General features: G+C 39.2%; 1 protein-coding gene across 1 annotated transcript in view; it reads right to left on the bottom strand.

The window, feature by feature from the left end:
- Positions 1-12,988, bottom strand: part of SLC6A5 (solute carrier family 6 member 5) — a 32,790-nt gene that overhangs the window by 6,671 nt on the left and 13,131 nt on the right. Inside the window, exons 11-15 of the mRNA XM_064657175.1 lie at positions 10,392-10,504; positions 9,966-10,097; positions 8,642-8,741; positions 3,615-3,715; positions 402-569 (exon numbers count right to left, since the gene is read on the bottom strand). Coding sequence (XP_064513245.1) covers positions 402-569; positions 3,615-3,715; positions 8,642-8,741; positions 9,966-10,097; positions 10,392-10,504 — 614 coding nt within the window. The remainder of the gene's footprint in view (positions 1-401; positions 570-3,614; positions 3,716-8,641; positions 8,742-9,965; positions 10,098-10,391; positions 10,505-12,988) is intronic.

Here is a 12,988-nt window from a genome sequence, read left to right as displayed (position 1 = left end):
ACATCTCCTAGTGCTAATTGCCAGGGTGCCTGCAGCACAATACACACCAGCAGTTGGTGCTTCTTAAATCTATACACTGCCTTTGCAAAAAGGCCAACAAAGCTAGAACAGCTTTCTCCCAGTAAAGCCATACCAGGATTCATGAAATTTGTAACCCCTTCTAGATTTCAAAAAAAAAAAAAAAAAAAAAATCACTCCACAGTTTAGGAGCATTTTGTTGAGGAGTGAGGAATAGGTCTACAATTTAAATCAACCGAGTATCTCTTTGCAACACAATAACCAGTTTACCAGAAAGTAATCTTAGCACTATTAGACATTCAATATCACAAAAATCAATGTAAAATAAAAGAGACAGTCTCCTGCGACTGCATTTGTAAAGAGCAAAAAGGCAGAAGAATTACCTCAATGAATTTGCCTGGGGCTAAATGCATTTTTATCACAAACATAACTGGGATCCAGATGACTGAGCAGGCCAGCATCAGCCACCCGAGCACCATGGACCAGCCGGGGTAGTGGTAAGCTCCATAAGTCATCGGCTCCCACTGGTAAAAGCTGAAGCAGAGGATGAACTGGAAACAAGAAAGGAAAACAAATATGTTTGAATAAGCAAAACAAGCCTGCTATGCAACAAACGGTAGGTATCCACACACAGAGTTGGAATATATGGAATACGGATAAAAGCGCATACACCTAAGGCAGGGCGCTGCCACAAGCTATAATAAACAGCTCAGAGCCTGAATCTAATGAGTTCCAAGGAAATCCTGCAAAATCCCACAAAAATCACTGTATTTGTGCCAGAAGAATTGAAATTAGAATCTTCTCCCTGGAGTAATGTGCTTTATTACATGGTCTATTGGCAGTTTTACCTAATGTGATTATGCTAAGTTACTCCATTTCACTTGCTGTATGAACAGCAATACATCTGCTTACATTTGTGCATAATTCAGTAACTTTTGGGAAATGCCTGTGCTTGCAATAATTGCACACAGAAGATTTATAGAAGTATAACTACGTGAAGGCACATATAAAAATGATCAGTTTTTATTTCCAGAGATGTGGAGTCTAATGAAAGTCTAATATTAGGCTGTTCAAATGTATCAAATATTAGCTTTACAGAAGCAATAATAGAAAAGAATTTATTGCTCGGGTTTGCTTTGTCTGTTTCCATTGCATAAAAATTGAATTATGACTGATCAGTGTCAATTTATTTCTCACTGCAAGTTCACTATATATTGCATTTGGAGAGAACAACAACAGAACATGCAAGTTTGGAAAACAAACACAGTCAGTTCAGATTTGTTTTCCGTAAGAAACAACATAATTTTTAGTGGAAGGTGTCCCTACCCATGGCAGGGGGTTTGAAACTAGGTGGTCTGTAAGGGCCCTCCCAACCCAAACCATTCTGTGATCATATGACTTGTAGGAACTATTCAGCACTGCTGTGAAATGATGAATTTTTAAAACTCTACACAAATACTGATATCTTGCTGCATATGTGGTCCAGGCTTGAGGACTTCCAGGTGGAAGCACGTGCTCTCAAACAGCAAATGCTGGTAAAGGAAGGCTTTGTTGTTTTGTGCTGATTTATCAAGCTGAAAGCTTTTAAAATGGCTGAAGTAATTATTTCATTCTTGTGCCCAAAAAAAAAAAAATTATGTGCAATCACAGATTGCACCTGCACTTGGGCTAAAACATAAAGGAAACACTCTGATGGAAATCTTAGACATAGTTATTAGATTTGGACTATAAATCTAGGCAGTAACTGTAGATTTAGTTATTAGACTTGGAGAAAACACGCAGAGCAATGGCAAAATTGAGAATGTGACATCCTTTTTGACTGAACGGATACCTAAATGCGAAGTGAGTATTAAGTAAATTCGAAGGAAGATGTTTGAAAGGAGGTGGGAATAAAAACCAAGGGAAAGGAAGGACAGCGACAAACCAAACCCGCTCCCATCTATTTCGGGAGCCGCTTTCCCTGCCCCGGCCGCCGCCGCCGCTGTCCCACAGCGCCACCTGCGGGCACCGCGGGGAAGCGCCGCGCTCGGCCCGGGCCGGGAGGGGCTTCTCCGGCTGCCGGGGGCCACATTCCTTCATTGCCTCGGCTCGGAAGGGTTTGGAAACAACCCTTTCTCCAACAGACCCTTTTTCCTTTGGCTTCTCTTCTATTTTTTTCCTCTTTTTTTCTCCCCACCTTTTTTCATTTTCCCCCTCTTTTTCCGTTTTTCCTCATTCCCCTCTTTTTATTTCTTCTTTCCCCCTTTTTCCTCATTCCCCTCTTTTTATTTCCTCTTTCCTCCTTTTTCCTCATTCCCCTCTTTTTATTTCCTCTTTCCCCCTTTTTCCTCATTCCCCTCTTTTTATTTCCTCTTTCCTCCTTTTTCCTCATTCCCCTCTTTTTATTTCCTCTTTCCCACTTTTTCCTCATTCCCCTCTTTTTATTTCATCTTCCCCCTTTTTCCTAATTTCTCCTCTTTTTATTTCCTCCTTTCCCCTTTTCCCTCATTTCCCCCCTTTTTATTTCCTCTTTCCCCTTTGTTCCCTTTTCATTTCCCCCCTTTTTATTTCCTCTTTCCCCTTTGTTCCCTTTTCATTTCCCCCCTTTTTATTTCCTCTTTCCCCTTTGTTCCCTTTTCATTTCCCCCCTTTTTATTTCCTCTTTCCCCTTTGTTCCCTTTTCATTTCCCCCCTTTTTATTTCCTCTTTCTCCTTTCTTCCCTTTACATTTCCCACCTTTTTATTTCCTCTTTTCCCCTTTGTTCCCTTTTTCTTCATTCCCCCCTTTTTTCTTCCTCTTTTCCCTTTTATCCCCTTTTTCTCATTTCTCCCTTTTTCTTCCACTTTTCCCCTCTTCCCCTTTTCTCCCCCTTTTTTTCTTCCTCATTGCTCCTCTTCCCCCTCTTTTCATTTTTTCATCATTCCCTCCACTCTTTTCTTCCTCTTTCCCCATCTTTCTTTCTTTTCCTCCTCTTGTTCCCCCTTTCTCCTCTTTTCCCACCTTCTCTCCCCCTTTTTTCACCTCTTTTCTCCCCTTTTCCCTCTTTCTCCCTCATTTCTCTCTTTTGCCACCCCTTTTTTCCTTTTTTCATTTGTTTTCTTTTTTCCCCTAGAGAGACTAAAAGTTTTATATTTCTTATCCAGAACGCACCTATTTCCACCTTTGCAACAGTACCTCCACCTTTGCAGCTAAAACTCTGTCACTCAAATTTCCATCTCTGCCTTTCCAAATCATCTCTCCTGGATTAGTTCATGACTCAATAAAATGGCTTTTCCCTCACCCAACCTGACAGCAGACAGGAGGATCATGACCTTTCCTTTCCCTATACGTACACACACATATATATACACTATGCAATAATGTGCCACAGGACCGTTTTGCAGGGACAGGAAAGGCCACCATAGCAGCATGTGGAAACTCATCACCCCTCTCCACCAAAAATACCATTACTTACACTCTGTTCCTATTACATACACATGTAAGAACACAAGCACTTGTGTTTAATTAGCTGCATTCAAGTTCTAATTACTACCACCTAGAAACATCATGAATGATGAACAAACAACAACAAAACTCTTTGGAGAAGACATTCAATTATTTTTCTTTTTTTGCTTACTGTTAAAATAGTCGGGGTCACAAATGCCCAACAGACTCTCCAGAATTTACTTGGCTGGAATCCAATCATCATTTCTATGTCTTCACAAAATCTTTGCAATCCTGTAAACAGAAAATGTAAAAGCAATTAGGTGTGAAAGAAACCAACTGCAACTTGCAACAGAGCTCTGGTGCCCTCCCTTGTGCCTAATTACGAAAACACTCCGATTTGTTGGTTGAAAACTTCTGTGGAGGATCCAACTACACAGTAAAAAATTGGACTAATGTGGTGGGAACCATTCCAATAAAATATTTACTTCTTGAGGATTAAAGCAAAATTGAGCTTTTACATAGAGGTCAGGTGTTTGGTTAAAGCGCTAATAGTATGTACAGGGTAGCTACAATTATTTGTGTAATTATTTGTAGATTTGTTTTATTTCACTATGAAGACTAGTCTTATTAATATCTGTACACCTGCTTTAGCACAGACAATATTTGAGCTTATCTATACCTGCTACATGACTGGATTACAACTATGTCCCTTAGCATTGAAACTGATGATGTCCTGTTATTTTTCAACTGATACCTGAATGATACTTAGAATTATTAGAGCGCACCTGTAAATATTTTAAATTATATTCAATGTTGTTTGAACAAACAGATTAACAGACGTGCTATTTCTTCAGATTATTGTATTGATTGAATCTCTAAAGCTACTTGAGTTAATCAAACATGCAAGATTGGAAAATGGTATTTCAGCCGTCTCTGCAGCTCCTTTCCCAGCAATGCCATGTGGGTGGAAAAAGTGTGTTGGCCAGGAGCTGATATTATTCCCTCTTAGTCATTAGTAATTTAGATATTAGTAATTTATGAAAAAATAATAAAAACAAATTTGAAATTGTTTCTAGCTTTTCTAATTACAATAAGAAGAGAGAGGCCTGGGGTCCAAGCCTGAGCTCATCTGCCATATAAATGTTTAAAATTTTATCTAAATTTTATAAAGCATTTTATCTAACTTTCATGATGTGGGGACAGCTTAAATATTGGAGAAAAGGCACTGAGTAGGATAAGAATTGCTTGAACAAAAGTAATATACTACTTCATGTTCTTATTAGACACTGCAGGGTATAAGAAGGGATAATCCTCAGGCTTGATGCATCTAATTTGGAAGCCTTTCTGTTGATATCAAGGAGAAATAAATCTAACCACCTGACTGTTCCAAGAATCAAGAAGGTAAAAAAATAGCAATGGTTCATTATTCAGTGTCTTCTGATGCAGCTTGAAGAAAGCAACAGGGCTGGGTGGTGTTTGGGCAGCCCTAAAGACCCAACTCAGGTAGATAGCATGTGAGAGAAAAGCTCAAGAACCAGGTTATGATAACAAACAAAGAAGAAAAAGCCAGAAATTAAACAGTGAGATGGTATTGCAAGAACTGAATTTAGGGAAAAGGAAAAAATTACAACCTGCAGCAGATGTAAGCTTTAAAAACTAAGCCAAGGTGACCCAGATGTCACATTTTTTCAGTGACTGTAGTTTCCCTCTCTTTATCTTCTCTACTGACTACAGCAAATTTGCTTTTTCAGAAAGCCTCTTCTCTGTAAAACACATGTAATTTTTATTACCCATGGAATCACTACTTCAGCACCAGTCTGAATCATGGTGTCCTTCTCTATTTTGTAATAGAAGTTTGTATGTCTGGGCCAAATATAACCTCCAAGGTCATTATGTGACAGACCTGAAAGGATATTTTTGCTGCAACTGAACAATTTGCCCCTGTGTTTTATTTACCTGCAGCGAGCTGTGAGGGCGATTCTCACACAGCAGCCAGTCAAGTTCATTTTAAACTAATTGCAGCAGCACAAGAGACAGGCTGATGGGTCTTTCCACCAAGTTTAAATCTCATTTAAAGTCTCTACTCCCGCCACACTTGCTGCTGCAAAGAAGGGATACCTAACTGAGAGTTACCAGCGGCTTCTGCCTCCAAAATTCAAGCAAGCTTCATGTAAATCTGCACAGATTTGCTTCAAACTCCAATTAAAAAAATCAGTTCCTTCTTGGAATCTTCAGCAGATATTCACAGTTTAAGGCACTTTTAAATATTAGCAGTTCAGAAGTCAAATGCATGGAAGCAGATACAGGGCTTACACAGTACTTATCTCTTTCCAGTGAAAATTCCACAGAAAAATGAGAGGAATGCTTTGGTTAACAGAACACCGATTTATTACTTTTTTTTAAATCCTAGTAAATCTGGTCTCCCTCTCAGATCAGTCAGGCCTGCTGAATAACTTTGGGAAATAAACAGTACATGATATTCCATATCTGATTTCCCCCTCCCTAAAGCAGAATGATGTATTCACAAGTGCTGCAGATATAAAAGCCATTTAAAAAGAAGCCTGCAAACCCAGTCAGACAACTACTTTGTTATTCTGCTGCAAGTAAAATGTTCAAAATTACTAATGTCTCTTACAAACACACTGCAGCAGTTACCACTCACTCTTACAACAAACCTTCTCAAAAAAACAGACAGTCAAAAAAGAGATCTAGAAGGAGCACAAAGTTACAGTCATGCATTTTCAGCTTTTGACAATGTTTCGCTCAAACACAAGGATTTTTGTCTTTAGCCTCACGTTACAAAATGCAACAGTGGGAATTATGCTGATGATTAAATTAATACCCCCAGCTCTTTGCTGTTCTTTACCAACCATGCATCATAATCTAAATAACTGGAGAATAAACATTTCTACCAGCATGGGAAATAAAAAGCTGCATTTGGTTAGTTTGTGGAGCACTGACTCTATTGAAAAAATAAGTGATTACAAGGAAATAACCAAGTGTGTCCCTTTTTAATTTAAAAATCTCAACAAGCTCAGCAAGCAGAACATGTAACAAGAACTAAAGACAAATTTATTTCATCATGAAAGCGCCTACCACTATTGTGCCAACCTGCTTGCCATGAAGAGTACAAGTACACAGAGAAAGGTGTCAGTGGAGTGTAAAACAGCAGTTGTCAGAGCTTGAAAATATATTATGTCAATTTTAAGCACTGCTTGAAGGAATATAACGAGAGCAGCTGCTTTGCTTGTATTTACAACACACAAATCACAAATGTACAGGATGTACTCCTATGAAGAGTCCTTACAAAAGTAGCTTTAACACAGTAGAAGCAGCTCTGGTACATTAGTCAAGCAGATAATGATTGTAAAGTAAATCTTTCCTTTGTCATTTAAAAGATTGGAACCTCCTTAGTCCAGCAAAAGGTTAATTACAGGGAATAATCTTTGAAATAGTTTATAGCAAAGGCTTTACCCAGATCTGTTGATGAACAACCAGTTGGCACAGAAAGTATGGAAAGAATAATTTGTAATTTGTCAGTTCTTTTCCACATCTGATTACAATGAAGTAACATCTAACCAAAAAAAAACTTTTTCCTCTATTCAAGCCCTTCCTTTGCAATGCTATAACTGTTTGAATATTGGTTTATATTTTTTATTAAAGTTAGTGTTTTAAGGGACACCGAATTTGCTGTGCACAGCAGACACAAGCCAGAGCAATTGTTTGCTTCCAAGCCTAATAAAATGTCATTCCACAAAGGCAGGTTTGCAGTGCTTCTGCCACACAGTGTTCAGAGGAGGAACAGAACCAGTACCTGCTTCCTACTAGCTTCATCCTTGTTTAAAAACATACACAACAAAGAAACTTTACAGAATTAAGTAGTTTTTAAAATATTAAAAGCATTCAAGCATTACAGCATTACAGCATCGTTCAGGCATGCTCTCAACAAACTGAGGAGGAGAAGAAAGGCAAAAAGAAAACCCAACAAACCCTTATATTCTTCTTGAGCATCCTCACTTATCTCTTACGGAATTGTATTGATTTTAGAGAAGCTGGGTTTAATTTCACTTCTAAGCCAACTCTAATCAAATTGCTTACATTCCAGGGGCATAAAAAAAAAACACAAGAATTTTGATTAACCAGAAGACGACCGGTCAAAATCAACTCTTCTCTCTGTATTTTGAATTTTTCATCATATTCTGTAACGATAGTCATGTCTGACTTAGCTTCCAACCACTCAGGCCTGCTCACTGGATTAGGTGTCAGTGGAGATAAAATACACTGCTGTATTTCCATGAAATTAGAGAAAACAAGAAAGGGCTGATTCCCTGTCCTGTCTAGAATGTTTATGTCTCAAGCAAGAGCAACAAATTCCGCATTTGCTGAATTTTGTACTATTTTTTTAAAGCACTTAAGTCACAGAGTAGACTCCGCAACACAGATAGATGTAAGTATTCAGTGCACGGGACCAGAACCTAAGGTCATGCTGCTATACATGCACCTTCAACACAACATCCGGGATTTTTATGCCCAGCTGATATAAACTACATAATTCATTCTTGCACACAGCAACAGCAGAAACAGCCTTATCTTTGTCACTTTTCACACTGAGATTCATATCCCCTTTTTCTTTTGAAGGCAAGTCTGAACTGGCAACACTACACTCCAGACACAAGTTAATCACCTGGTATGTAGGGAGATCTTCACATTTCCAAGACTCAGTCTCCTGAAAACACATCCTGAAAGCTTGGAAGCACATCACCAGCTGGTATCAACTGTTGTAGCTACAGCAGCATCATGGTAATTGCACTGCTTTATACCAACTGAGGATCTTCCTCACAATTCATGTACATCAGCATGGATCAATATAACTGCTGTTACCACCAGGGATAATTAGTCACTCTGAGAAGCTGCATAGTCTTGAGTCTGTGTTATGAACAGATAGTGTCACTAACTGCTTAGTCTCTTCTTAGACTCATCTCTAAGCATCGGCTTTAAGCTATTGATGGAAAAGGACTTGAGACTTTTGAGTCTTCTGAATACATTTATTTGAAGGTATCCTATAGTAATGAGGTCCTATCATTCTTTGTCCAAAATAAGAGAACTTGGAGGCTTTTTATTAAAAAAAAAAATACTCCTTTCCCTAAGAACTTCACTTTATCATATGCTAAAATGTTACTTTGACATAGGCTGTCCAGTAACAGTATTTTTTCTTACCGTAGATATAGGAAACTCCAACGAGCTCGAAGATGGCAATAATGACAAGAGAGTAAGAAGCTGCATAAGTGTCCACAAGCTGTAACATATACATTCCACCCTAAGGAAAAAGAGATAAAAGAGCCATCACTTGTGGCATTGAGGTAGGCAGAGCGGAGAGGAACAGGAGCCAAGTCAGCATCCAAACATCGACCAGACTCAGGCTTGTGCTGCACTACAGTTCCTTCCTTCTGGCTGAATGAATATCAAATCCAACAAGAAAAAAGCAGATGGTACCCCTGATTCTGGTAGCCAACACAGCTTGGGAAGACTTCGGCTTCAGTCCTTTAAGACTGAACAGCCATCAGACCTTCCATTTGTAGTGTCTCTAACCCATAATACTACATGAAAAGCAAAATCACCTTTGAAACCAGAACTACCCTAATAACGAGTCCAGTTCATCTATTTGGAAAGGATATGTTGTCCTATCTCCAGGGCAGAGGTTAAGCAGCATAATTCAAGTGAAGGAAGGACTGAATCCATCCCAGGCTTTAGAACAGTGAAGCTGGGCTGGTAGGGGATGAGGTAAGGGGAGAGAGAAAGGGAAGAAAGAGGAGGGAAAAATAGTAAAATTTTGTGCATCTTGTCTTGAAATTGCTGAGTTTATAATGTTGGAGGTATTAGTGGAGAGAGGACACTGAAGATTATCAGTGGTAGAAGGGAATTCCATTGTCAACTGCTCGGTTTGCCAAGACTGTCAGTATATGTCTAATCGTGGAGGAAAGGCACCCCAAACAAGCTGCATGTTTATATGACATACAAAGTTACAGTTTTTTCCTTAATTCATAGAATGGGTTGAGTTGGAAGGGACTTTAAAGACGATCTTGTTCCAACCTCCCTGCCATGGGCAGGGACATCTTCCACTGGACCAGGTTGCTCAAAGCCCTGTCCAACCTGATCTTGGACACTTCCAGGGATGGGGCAGCCACAGTTTCTCTGGGCAATCTGTGCCGGGGCCTCACCACCCTCACAGGAAATAATTTCTTCCTAATACCTAAACTAAACCTATCTTCTGTCAGTGTAGATTGAATACCTAGTTTACATTACTACTTTGAAGATATTTGACTAGGGAAAATTTTAAAAATCTGATTCCCAGAAAGATTTGAACAGCAGAGTCTTATAAGTGTATCTCAGTCAGAGCATCCATTAAAAAAAAGGTTTTCAGACTCACCCTGTGTCATATGTGGCAGAACTCAGCTAAATCTTTTGCAACTTGTAAAGGAGGAAAACGGCCACCAGAGGGGGATTGGGGACAGACGGTGATGCTCAAAGGCAGTGTTATTACCTGAGTGATCATAGGAAATCCCATGACGAAAAAGGACACGCAGCACCCAAGAGTGAACAGTGCCTTGTGCGTACGTAAGTACTTGGGGAACTCATCTGAAACAGAGGTCACAATAGTCTCGATAGTGGCAAACTGGAAGACAAAATGAAAGGATTCATTTCAGTGCACACAGTGTACACAAAGTGGTCCAGCTAGATGTAAAAGAAAATAAGAGAGCATTTTGAATCCTAGGGAGCATTTTGAATCCTAAGTGTTAAATGCTCAGATGTCAACACCAAAGCTCTGCCCAAATGATTTCAGCATTGATGGCCTTACTTCATTCCTCTCTTTGGAAACTGGTTCACTGCCCACATGGAAAATAGCAATTAACCTCATGGTCCCCCAGACAAACAAATAGGAAAAGAGTGGGACACAAAAGCAGTTTACCATGGTGTCTAATCCAAGAGTTAGAAGCATCAAAAAGAATATTATGGCCCAGAAGGGAGAGAGAGGAAGCCTCGTTAAGGCTTCTGGGTAAACCACAAAAGCAATTCCAGGACCTAGAAACAAGAAAAATAAAGGTTATCAGGTTCAGTCTTTCTTATTTAGAGAAAGATCTAAGCATCACAGAATTTAGCCTCACCTGATTAATCTCTATTTTCACCGTAAGATTCAAATCACTCATTTGCTCCTACTTTCCAAGCAGAATACGTATGCAATGAGTATACCAATATACTGGACCAAACAAATTTTAAAAATAAGCAACAGTTGCATACTGCAGCTATGTTTCTGTTCTACTCTGTGATCAAATTCCTGCCAAGTACCAATCCAGCCGTAGGTCAACATGACAAACACCCACAGCCTCAGTGCTGCCTCAAGGATGAATGGAAAAGCAAAAATCCTTCTTCTTTAACTCATCAGCACACAGTCAAATGAGAAGCAGAGAACAAAAAAGATAGCCAGATGTGATACCAGACACAAGGTAAAAACTACTGTGAATCTAAAAAAATCCACAAGAAAACCTGAAATAATGCAGAGCACAAAAAATAAGGAGCTGGGGTTTTTTAAAGCGTTAACCAGGAGTTTCCCGTTCTTTTTTGTTTGATATATTGGGCTTTAATTTCTGTCAACTTTAAAGGAAAAGCATTTTTACAAGTGTGCTCAGAGTTGATCGGGAGCAAAGGCTGCAGGAATGCAGTGTCAACATTACAGTAGATGGCACTTCTTCTCTATTCATCCCAGCTAAAGGAATTCCCACTTCCAACACTCCTGCCAGGTGAGATACAAATGAGAGCCAAGTTGTACTGAATGCCTCATGGCAAGAGAATGGGCTCCCCACTCACTCTGTCCTGGCTATTTCTGATCTAATCATTGCACCCCAGTTCCTCCAGCTCCACAGCTGCTTCTGTTCAAGAGACAACTGCTATTTGCTCACGTACTGAGGAAAACACAGTTTTAGCAGCATGTCACATCACATCCTCAGGCAACATGTCGAGTGTTTGGGGTTCCCTCTGAACAAAAGGCAAATACAAGACTTAGCAACACAGTACAAAAAAAGACAAACCCAACACTGTACGTGATTCAGTGTTGCTGCCTTTAAAATGTGCTGCAGAAAAAATGACTTTTTGAAATAAGAAGGGGCAGGTAGAACTACTATATATTTACAAGCACTTCTTTCACCTCTTGATTAAATATTTCTTCTTGATTATTAGAGACAAGGGCTCTCTTTACAGCAGATTCCTGCATGTGAAAGTTTAATTAAGTCTCAGAATAATGAGTTCCCATTAATACCACTTTCAGGAAAAGTTAAATTAGAGAATATTAAACTGCACATCTTTCCATGTCGACTCCTCATAACTCTCCGAAATAACATGGATCAACCACAGGTCAACAGTCACAGAGAAGCTGGCTCACATCCTTTCCATCTTTGGAGACTTAGGTGGGTATGAACTCTTTCTAAAAGTCTATTAAAGACAGGAAAACTCAAAATATTTTATATGTGTTAAAATTTAAAAAGTCCAATGACCTTGAACTTTCATTTTAAATTACTAACATTTTTCAACTGCGCTATATTCTTAATCAGACAGTAAGACAAAAAGAGATTGTTCTGTCTCTCCCTCCATGGTAAGTGTTTTATTTGTTCATCAGATAGATTAGCTTTTCCTGAAAAGAGGATTCTAAATGAAAAAACATACTATGTTTTTCAGATTAATATTTTAGGAGAAAAAAAAAAGGAAAAAACCCTTCCTATTTCCATTAACATTTTCATTCAAGGTTTTGAAAACTTGAAGGGAGATTATGTTTCATCATCGTTTTGGCTTTTTTCTCTTTCACTGCAAAAAAAAAATACAACTTTAGAACATAAAAAAATGATAGGCAAGGACAAGAACTGGTTCCTTTCCCCACTTCTTGAGTCTGCTTTTTAATTATGGTAATTCAGTGCACTACCTCAGTCCACAATTATCCCTAATCTTCGCACTCTTCCTACTACAAAGTCATCTATTACTTCACTGAATTTTGTTTCCCTCTGTCATGGAGAGCAGCAAGGCCTCACCCCTGTGAAATAATTTTAAATGGCCTAAGCAGACTCTTACAAACACACTCACAGCCCTACAATAAGCTTGTCTTGTGACAGCTATTTCCACATCCCCTGGAACAGCTGCTGAGACAGCTGGGAACAGAGAGCTCCAGCCTGGGACTCAAAGACCACCAGCCAGAAAAGGGTTTTTGATCTTCTGTGCTAAATTTTACACCATCTCCAGGGAGATGCATGAACCAGCTGAAACAAGTGTTTCCTCCACCACCAGTCCTGTCTCTCCATCCCACCTCTGTCCGTCTCTTTGGAGCTTCCACTGCAGCTCCACTCAGGCACAGCTTCTTTAATTCCTTACAAATAATTTTGGTGAGTGCAGTGTGGTTTAGCTTTTGGGGTTTGGTTTGTTTGTTTGTTTGTTCCAGAATGGAGGTAAAATCTAAAATAGAAATACTGATGTAAACATTACTCCTAAAAACACCTGGCTTCACACGGAGTTTTTAAAAAATAA

Source organism: Pseudopipra pipra, chromosome 6, assembly GCF_036250125.1.
Source record: "Pseudopipra pipra isolate bDixPip1 chromosome 6, bDixPip1.hap1, whole genome shotgun sequence".
Lineage (NCBI taxonomy): Eukaryota > Metazoa > Chordata > Aves > Passeriformes > Pipridae > Pseudopipra > Pseudopipra pipra.
The sequence above is the reverse complement of the archived record's forward strand: the minus strand, read 5'-3'. Positions and strand labels throughout refer to the sequence as shown.